The sequence below is a fragment of the Anoplophora glabripennis genome, unplaced genomic scaffold, assembly GCF_000390285.2.
Source record: "Anoplophora glabripennis isolate ALB-LARVAE unplaced genomic scaffold, Agla_2.0 scaffold2814, whole genome shotgun sequence".
Taxonomy (NCBI): Eukaryota; Metazoa; Arthropoda; class Insecta; order Coleoptera; family Cerambycidae; genus Anoplophora; species Anoplophora glabripennis.
The window spans coordinates 1-10,853 of record NW_019418889.1 but is presented as its reverse complement, the minus strand read 5'-3'; the positions used below and the strand labels follow the sequence as shown (position 1 = coordinate 10,853).

At 34.5% G+C, this 10,853-nt stretch overlaps 1 protein-coding gene across 1 annotated transcript; it reads left to right on the top strand.

The window, feature by feature from the left end:
- Positions 1-1,385: 1,385 nt before the first annotated feature.
- Positions 1,386-9,041, top strand: LOC111692707 (probable multidrug resistance-associated protein lethal(2)03659; the record flags this gene model as incomplete). Its single annotated transcript, XM_023456803.1, has 4 exons — positions 1,386-2,062; positions 2,180-2,730; positions 4,614-4,844; positions 8,174-9,041. Coding segments are annotated over 4 exons (2,327 nt in total), but the record flags the coding sequence as incomplete, so codon positions are not given.
- Positions 9,042-10,853: the final 1,812 nt, after the last annotated feature.

The window sequence follows — 10,853 nt, the reverse complement described above, 5'->3', positions numbered from 1 at the left end:
TGTACATATTTGGCATTCGACGCAGAGATCACATTTCTCATAAATTACAGGATTTAAAATGGTTAAATATAAACAATCGTCTGAGATTACAAACTTTGAGCCTATATCATCAAATAATTTGTACAAAAACTCCTTCATATCTGTATAACAAAATTCACTTTCGTACTGATGTACATAATATAAACATTAGAAATAAACATTTTATAACTCCACCTCCACATAAAACCAGTTTCTACGAACGATCATTTACTTATAACATCNTTTGATCTAAACTGGTGACGTCACATAGTAGTTTAAATGACTGACTATTCTCGCAAAAACTTAATATTCACTCATACTACACATACTACAACATACGACTTCACTCGCGAAAAAAAGCCTAATATAGTCCGAGACAAACAGGTGTATGTGGAGTTAATATTCTATTAGTTTAATTTAGGAGTATTAACTCCACATATATCAAAATCATGTTGGTTTACTTTAGTATTATATCCACATCCATCGTGTATTATCGCACAATTAGTAAATATTATAATATAAAATCCCTAAATCATATTTGTGCCAAATAGTGTTAACTCCATTTTTTCGAAAAAAAAATACGAATAGAAAATTATTCTTTAAATTACAATAAATAATATTAACATAGACGTATAACTTCGCATCATACTAATTTTTTTTATCAATGAGAAATAAGAGTTCGAAGTTATGGAATGATAAGCAAAATTTAAATCTTTAAATCTCTCTCTCCTGTAAAATTTCATTTTTGGCACTTAATACAGTACAGAGGTACAGATATACAACATTAAATATAACATCAATTACTGGTAATTAAGAAGAGAAAGAAACAGAAATTGACTAACAATGTGGAACACGTGGAGTGAAATAAAGTGAGGTTAAATGTTAAAATCTATACAAAATTAAAATATATACAAATTTCTTTGGCTTTTTTCTTTGGCTTTTCATTAAATCACCGAAGTGTGTACTCAAGATACAGTCGTTATTATTTACCTTATATTTTTGTTCACGTTTATCACCACTCAAAAAGTCTCGGACTAATTTTTTCACAATTTGTTGCAGAGCTACTTGCACACATTCACTTCATTTTATTACAAACACTTTTTAATATATTACTGTACAATAATTTAACCAAAATTCCATTTTACCGTTTCCTATATCAACTCGACTGGAAAATATTACCATTTATAACTTTAATCACGCACTTGCTGCTCTCAATTCAAATAGAACAAGTTTAGGCTTCTTTAAGTCGTAAGAGATTTTTCTGTTTATTTTGCGGTATTCTTTATAATTAGACATTAGGAACTTATACCGCGGAAACCCTCTATAAACAGTGGCAATATAAGTTCTAGTATTCATGGTGACTATATTATCAAACATTTAATTTTTGTAGGTATCAAGATGTGGTAAGAGTTTGTGCCTTACAGTATGACTTTAACTTATTTGATAAAGGAGATGAAACCATTGTTTCGGACAGAGGTTTGAATTTAAGCAAGGGCCAGCAAGCGAGGGTAAATCTAGCGAGAGCTATCTATAAGGAAAGTGAAATTTATCTACTTGACGATTCTCTGACAGCTCTAGATGCTCACGTTCAAGATTACATATTCAACGAATGTATAAAAAAATATCTAAAAGACAGGATATGTATACTTGTTACTCAAACCGCTAACCATATTCAAGAAGCTGACAATGTTGTAATAATGGATAAATGTCAAATTAAGTCATTAGGAAAGCCCGACGCAAAAATAATTGAGGATCTCAGTGAGTTGGTGTGTAAAGACGATGATTTGGAAAAGGAAGTAGTTGAAGAAAATGGGAAGGAGGAAGAAGGTGAGGAAAAAGGAGAAGAGGCTAAATTACTAGAAACAGAACAGACTACAAAGAAGAAGGTCTATGGAGAAATAAATAAAAAAGGAGAAGTTGATTTTATAGTTTATAAGAAATATCTGCTGTTTGGTGGAGGAGTTTGTTTAATGTTACTGAATATAATCTTGTATGGTGTAACGCAAGGCACTGAAAGCTATTCAGATCAATTAATCACCAAATGGTGAGTATATATCTTGAAAATATTTGAAACGTTTGCATAGCTAGACGTTGAGCCACAGATCATTTTTTTTTTAAATTACACTCAATGCTACTGACTAATTTTGCAAATATCTTTTAGGGTGGATGAGCAGCAAAATGTTTTAGATCTCGAAACCAATTTTACAAAAGAATTTCACATTAACGGGCACTCACCTGAATTAAACGTTACGGACAATTCTACATTCATAAATTTTACGTTAGTGTTGGAAGAAGCTAGAGCAAAAGAGAAGTTCACAATTAATTTATATTCCCTAATGATTTTTGTAACAACAACGCTGGATTTAATAAAAACTTACGCACTCTATGATTTTTGCAGAAGAGCGTCTATCAATATTCATAAACGTATGTCCCGAACCATTATATATGCTGTGATGGCGTTCTTTGATACACATTTTATTGGAAATATACTGAATCGATTTTCTCAAGACTTAAATAACATTGATGAGCATCTACCATTTGTATTTGCTGAATGCTCCAGAGTGGCCTTCTCTGTGAGCGGAATTATCTTTCTGGTGGCACTAGTAAACTGGAAGTTTCTAGTTCCATTCGCAATATTCTTTGTGATTTTGGTTATTTTAAGAAGACTATATTTACCTACAGGGAGAAGTTTAAAAAGACTGGAAGCGGCAAGTAAGTAACTATATATTTTTTTCTTAGATATAGGTACTTTTAAAGCAATATGCAGGTGGTTTACTCAGCCATTCACCGTCTGTAAAATTTTAGGCCAATCCTATGAAAACTTTCTTAACTGCAGAGACGCTTAACGTGCGCTTTTATATGGTACGACGAAAACTAAATGTACAGCTAAATAAAATAATGTGTCTTCTTAGCATTTATATTATTACACTTTTTTTATCAAAAACCAATAATTACGACTTGTAGAGAATACTTTGCAGTTTTCAAAACCCTGTTTGGATTTTCTGTACGACCATTATGTCCCGAGTAATTGATCATCACAACGAAACTGTCACCATGATAGATGCCTACTATGTGAAAATGTTTAAAAAAGTTACAGTTCTGAGCCATACATTATTTAAAAAATAATTATGTCTGACTAAACTACGTAGAATTAGAAAAAAAGTAAACATTTTTTCTTCAAAATAGTCTAATTCACTAAAAAAATAATATTATTTACTAAATAATTCAAAGGAATAAAAACAATTCGAAAAATTTCTGTTAAGGGTAGTTAGAAAACTGTCCTTATTTATAACCGATTTTGATTAAACTTATTATAGTTAAAGACCCTTATGGTATGATTATTACCTACAATTTTCATTCCATTGTCTTAATCAGAAAGAAAGTTATTTTAAAAAATATCCAATTGATAAGACCCCTTTGGAGAGCCATATCTCAGTAGCGGTGCTCCGGAGGACCACTGTTTATAGGAACTTTTTTTTACTATTTTTGGCTCTACTTTCACCTCCTTTTGTACCAACTTTTCCAAACACCTTGTATATCATTTTCGTATTATTTCGTATTCCTTAGGAAATAATTTGTGGCCCTCTTGGGTTTGGATTTTTTTTGTGTGCAGGTAATTGCAGTACATAATTTTGTTATGAATTTATTCCTATTTTTCCGGTTTCTGAGTTACACTGAAAAATAGTAATAATATTAATAATAATAATAATGCATTTATTGCCCAACAGAAAACATTACATTTACAGGACAGAATAAGTGGATAATTATATGTAAGCATGTACAATAAATAAATGAAACAAATAAATAAACAAAATAAACAATAAATAAACAGCAAAGAGGAAAAAAGCAAAATCTTTATCTAATATTGAAAATTATTGAAATAATCGGACGCAATTCTTAACAAATAAATAACATTACATTGAAATAAATCACACTGATCTGCTATTTGGTTATAATTATTAGCCATTAAATAAACAGGAGATTTTACAAGCACATTAGTTCTAGCATTCCAACAGTAAAACAGTGAAACCTCACGAGAGCCAGGTCTCGTTACTAATGTTTGTTTATGATGGGAATGCCTATTTTATCTTTTAGTTCGAATTAAAAAGTTTTTTTATGTCAAATTAATTTTTAAGGGTATCTTAGAAAAATGTATGGAATTTATTTATAAAATGTTTCAAGATGATAAAAGATGGATCCCTACGTATTTAAAAATGTCAATGTAAAATAATGAATAATTCTATTAAATTAGTGAATTAATATTAGAAATATCGATATTTTTTAAGATAATTCGAGAACCTGAGAGCCAATATTCTAAAAAGCAGTGAATTCTTTATAACATTACAAATTCGATCAGTTTTCTGTCTTTAAAAATAAAAAAGGTCCATATAATATTATATTACGTCTAACCCAACACACAAATCACATCAATAAAATTTCGGTGTATACGAGCAAATTTGTATTAAATACAACGCACAACGCAAATATTTATTGATGTGGATCCACCTTTAGATTTAAGAATAAAACTTGTGGAACAATTTTTGATTTGCAAAGAATGGTGATGGTGTAATACTTCTTACATTTCTCATTTTTAGCTCGCAGCCCGATGGTGGGTCATTTGAATGCATCTCTTGAAGGACTTACGACAATAAGGGCTTATAAGGCCCAAAATATTTTAATCGAAGAATTTGACAGATATCAAGACTTATTTACATCAGCCAACTTTACGTTAACCTGTGCGACTAGGGCTTTTGGTTTCTTCATGGACTTTCTTTGTTCAATTTTCATCGGCATTGTTGTGGCAGTGTTTGTATTTCTTGACACAGGTAAGTATTTAAAATATGTAATCTCAAAAAATATATTTTAATACGAGGGTCAACTAGAATCTAGTACACGTTCTACTAAAAAATCTAAATAAAAATACATACAGGGTGGGGGGACCGCCTAGCCGGGTGTCTTGGCTGGTGGATTTCGATCTGCCGAGGTAATCATCACGGACGCAGGCTGGAAATTGGATGGGTGACCTAAGGCAGGTTCGTGGACGTGGCTGTGGCAGCCTACCAGAGACCTGGGTCGCTCAACATTTTCCGCNTACGCAAATCAAAGATGAGTTGGATTCTGTGTATGGGGACTCTGCACCATCATTTACCACAGTGAAATTTTGGGCAGCTGAATTTAAACGTGGACGTAAGAGCTTGCGAGGCGATGAACCTTCGGAACGTCCAAAAACTGCAACTACCGACGAAAACATCGCCAAAGTCCACCAAATGGTGCTAGACGACTGCCGAATTAAAGTGAGAGAGATAGCAGAGGTTATGAACATGTCAAAAGATCGTGTTTGTCACATATTTAATCCACATTTAAACATGAGGAAGCTGTCCGCGCGTTGGGTGCCGCGTTTGCTCACGTTAGACCAAAAACGTGTTCGAATGAACATTTCCAACGCTCTGTTGGCGCAGTTTAGGCGCAATAAATCCGAGTTTTGGCGCCGATTAATTACTGTAGATGAAACTTGGATACACCATTATACGCCCGAAACAAAAATACAGTCCAAACAGTGGACTGCAAAGGGGGAACCGGCTCCAAAAAAAGCAAAAACTGTTTTTTCGGCTGGGAAAGTGATGGCGACTGTTTTTTGGGATAGTCATGGAGTTATTTTAATCGATTATCTTCAAAAAGGAAAAACCATTACAGGAGCATACTACGCATCATTACTTGACAAGCTGAAGGCAGAACTTGCGGAAAAACGGCCACATTTGCAGAAAAAGAAAATCCTGTTTCACCAAGACAACGCACCGTCTCACACCTCAGCGGTTGCCATGGCGAAAATCCACGAATTACGGTTTGAACTGCTTGACCATCCGCCTTACTCACCAGATCTAGCCCCAAGCGACTTCTTTTTGTTCCCTCATCTAAAAATTGCGCTCGGAGGACAGAGATTTTCGTCAAATGAAGAGGCAATCACCTTCGTGAACAATTATTTTGCAGAGAAAAACGCCGAGTACTATTTGGACGAGTTACAGAGATGGGAGCATCGGTGGGAGAAGTGTGTAGAGTTACAAGGAGACTATGTTGAAAAATAAAAAAAATATATGAAAAAATGTCTTGTATCTTTGTTAAGTCGGACACTTTTCAGACCACCCTCGTACTTCGAGTGAGTGCGAGCGAGACGCAGTATACGGAGGCGGCCAAGACTGGCCGAGAAACATGCGGATATGTTTTAAGGGTAATTTTTTTAGTAAGATTATGAAAAAAAATTGATTGAAAATCATGTTCCTAGCGGGAGCGACGGTACAGTTTGGACTATAAGATTAATTTGATGGCGCTAGNAACATGAGGAAGCTGTCCGCGCGTTGGGTGCCGCGTTTGCTCACGTTAGACCAAAAACGTGTTCGAATGAACATTTCCAACGCTCTGTTGGCGCAGTTTAGGCGCAATAAATCCGAGTTTTGGCGCCTGTTAATTACTGTACATGAAACTTGGATACACCATTATAAGCCCGAAACAAAAATACAGTCCAAACAGTGGACTGCAAAGGGGGAACCGGCTTCAAAAAAAAAGGAAAAAGTGTCTTTTCGGCTGGGAAAGTGATGGCGACTGTTTCTTGGGATAGTTAGTCATGGAGTTATTTTAATCGATTATCTTCAAAAAGGAAAAACCATTACAGGAGCATACTACGCATCATTACTTGACAAGCTGAAGGCAGAACTTGCAGAAAAACGGCCACATTTGCAGAAAAAGAAAATCCTGTTTCACCAAGACAACGCACCGTCTCACATCTCAGCAGTTGCCATGGCGAAAATCCACGAATTACGGTTTGAACTGCTTGACCATCCGCCTTACTCACCAGATCTAGCCCCAAGCGACTTCTTTTTGTTCCCTCATCTAAAAATTGCTCTCGGAGGACAGAGATTTTCGTCAAATGAAGAGGCAATCACCTTCGTGAACAATTATTTTGCAGAGAAAAACGCCGAGTACTATTTGGACGGGTTACAGAGATGGGAGCATCGGTGGGAGAAGTGTGTAGAGTTACAAGGAGACTATGTTGAAAAATAAAAAAAATATATGAAAAAATGTCTTGTATCTTTGTTAAGTCGGACACTTTTCAGACCACCCTCGTACTTCGAGTGAGTGCGAGCGAGACGCAGTATACGGAGGCGGCCAAGACTGGCCGAGAAACATGCGGATATGTTTTAAGGGTAATTTTTTTAGTAAGATTATGAATAAAAATCGATTGAAAATCATGTTCCTAGCGGGAGCGACGGTACAGTTTGGACTATAAGATTAATTTGATGGCGCTAGTAGTCTGGAACGGTATTATTTGTTCGAGCGGAGTTTTTAACACTGAACCTCCAAACTCGCATGCGATTTTTCATGCCTACCGTAATTTTAAAATAGGGGATTGCTGAAGGAGAGACGGAGGAGGTATGCTACGTTAGGTGTAAATCGCAATTGTAAAGTGCCCACAATTAAGATAGATAGATAGTATCTGGTAAACTTTTGTTATTTACATTTCTCAGTCAATCAGCATTGATTATTTATAGACATTTTTAGATGCGTTTATTTGCTTATAAATATGGCAAGATATATGGCGATCATAACGCGTCTTTGTTCAAATTCTAAAAATACGAGTATGCCGCTTCAATCCTATCACCAACAATATGACAGATTACGTAGATTGATATTTTCTGAAATTTTCTGTAATATTGAAAAAGGCTGTTTATTATTAAATGGAATAATTGTTGACATATCACTTTCAATATCAGATTTATCCTCCTGTTCGATGTTCAAGAAATGTGTTTTGTTCATTTGACAGTGACAAATATGATTTCGAACCAATTACAACTCTCTATGTTGATCGATTAACATTTGGTTTTATGGTATCCCAGAAAAACAGTAAGATTTCTATTCATGCAACAGAGAACATTAAGTGTTCTGGAATGTATCAATTCTTAAGGAACTCACATTAAGTTAACGACAAGTTTTTAGATGATTTTCGTATATTTTGCCTTCACACCAAGATAATATTAGATTACTAACGTTAATTCTTTTGGTTACTTTGAGCACATTTCTTTAAATTGTTCAGTTATTATTTTCTTGTTAATTTTAAGAGATTGTGAAAAATTCCAAATGAGTTAGAATATTTTATTTTCAGATACAAGCGCTGGAAACGTTGGACTTGTTTTGACACAAGTCTTTACGTTAGCTGGCCATGTCCAATGGGGTGTGCGCCAATGGGCTGACCTCGAAAACCTTATGACATCAGTGGAGAGGGTTTTGGAATATACAGAGATGAAACAAGAACCCACTGGAGGTGTTACCGTGGAGAACTGGCCCACTGAGGGAGCAGTAACATATGAAAATGTTACGCTGACTTATAATAACAATGAAAAAGTACTGAAAAACTTAAACTTTAAGGTGGAACCGAAACAGAAAATAGGAATAGTGGGACGAACTGGTGCCGGGAAATCCTCTATAATCTCCACATTGTTTAGACTTTACGAGGTCGAAGGGAAGGTTATAATTGACGGAGTCGATCTAAAAACTCTATCTCTTAAATTTCTAAGAACAAAAATTGCTATAATTCCCCAAGACCCTGTATTATTCACAGGAACAATTCGAACCAATATCGATCCCTTCAACGAATTTGCGGACGAGGATATTTGGAAGGTTTTAGGGAAATTACATCTCAAGAACTTGATAAAAACTTTAGATTTCGAGATCACCGACAGCGGGGCATTCTTCAGTTCAGGTCAAAAGCAACTAATGTGCTTAGCTAGAGCACTCATACGGAAAACGAAAGTAGTAGTTCTCGATGAGGCCACAGCAAACATGGACCATGAAACCGACGCCTTATTGCACGATATCATAAAGGAGAATTTCTCTGATTGCACAGTATTTACAATTGCGCATAGGCTTCATTCAATTCTGGAATGTGACAGGGTAATGGTGTTGGACAGAGGCGAAATTAAAGAATTTGNACAATTGCGCACAGGCTTCATTCAATTCTGGAATGTGACAGGGTAATGGTGTTGGACAGAGGCGAAATTAAAGAATTTGATGATCCCGTAGGTTTGATGGAAAACAAAGATGGCATGTTCTACAAAATGGTGGAACAGGCGGGTTTACTCAATTATTTAAGTTAATTTGTTGTGACTTGTAAATATATAGAAAAATAAAATCTTTTACTATTTTACATTGAGAAGTTGATTTTTAGATTAAAATTACTTATATGGCTCCGAAACTCTTATCAACCAAAGTAAATTAAATACATACCTATATACTAAATAGAAAAGAAAAAGAGTTTATATGAATATAGATTCAGAAACTGAGATAAAAGAGATAGAGGGCGTTAAAATTCACATTCTCAAACTGTTATTAACCATAATTTCAGAAACGATAAATTTTATCAAATACAAATATGTCAGTATTAAAAAAGTAAGTTCTGTTTTAAAATTAATTTCTAAAACATATTTTTTTTCAGGAGACTTGGTAGAATAACTTTTTGTGCACCTTCTACACTTATAATCTGTGCAAAATTGGAATTTGATACCATTTGATCTCTCAATCAAATTTATTATTATTTTTAATTAAATAATACATATTAACTGAGTTTTGCTCAATATATGTCTGTATGGGTAAAATTAAAAATAATTTTACTGCAAAAAAAACTCTTTTCAAGATTTGCAGTGACGTATGGTCTGAGGAACCCATCTCTACTAGAAATGTAAAGAAACAATTTTTAATTAAGATTAGTTTCTTTTTTACTTGATCCATCATTTCTCTCACTGTAATACATAATTTAATGATGACACACATCGTTATGGGCTTCCGTCATTTAACTTCATAACACATCATATATGAGGCCTTGGTGATAAAGGTGGTAATGGTTTATCCAATATTCTCTTGACTATATCTTCCTTATTATGAAAGATATCAAACCTCATCTTACCGTAACTATGAAGAGTATATTATATTGTCACGTATTGCTTAATTTTGTGAATGAGAGCGTCACGTTAGATGGAATAAAGAGTAGTATAGTTGCTTTTATTTTATTAAATTAAAAAAAGGTTGCAGTTAGCCATGATTAAAAAAAAAGCTGCAATACTTATGCCATTGTTATAATGGGAGTAAGTTAGTCTAAATCCAAAGAACTATTTAAATTGATAAATTTAGTGGAAAAAGTTTAATTAGAATAGAATACCTCCAAACCCTAGGCTGTTTGTAACTGACGTTTGCAGTAAAAAACTGAAATACCTACCTACATTTTTCTTTGGGACGGTGTATTTTAGCGAAGTGCAACAATCGGGTGTTCCAAAATTCGTACAAGATTTGAATTTTGCGCCATTTGTGCGGTAATGTGTTGCCAACGAAAAAAGACGGCGTTACTAAAATGGAACGCTACACGAAAGAACAAGGCGTGTTTGTTGTTGAGCAATATTTTTAAAATATTGAAGGTTTGGCAGCATCGTTTGCAATTTTTGTACAAAATGTGGTCGGAATATTGTAATTTCATCAATTGTAAAAAGATTATTTGAAAAATTCAACGAGACTGGATCAATTAGTGATCTTAAACACTCTAGCCATCCTTCAACAAGTCTTTCAACACAAAACATCGAAGCAGTTAATAAGAGTGTTGCTGGGAGTTCACGAACACCAGTTCGGCACCGTGGTCAAGAATTGTACATTTCGAGAAGCTCTTTACGGCGCCGGCGTATTCACACTGTAGATTTGCATCAACATGCTTACAAACTTCAATTGACTAAAGAACTGAAACGCACTGATCATCCATAACGTGTCAGTGTTTGATGCGGATTTTGATTGGAGGCATCATC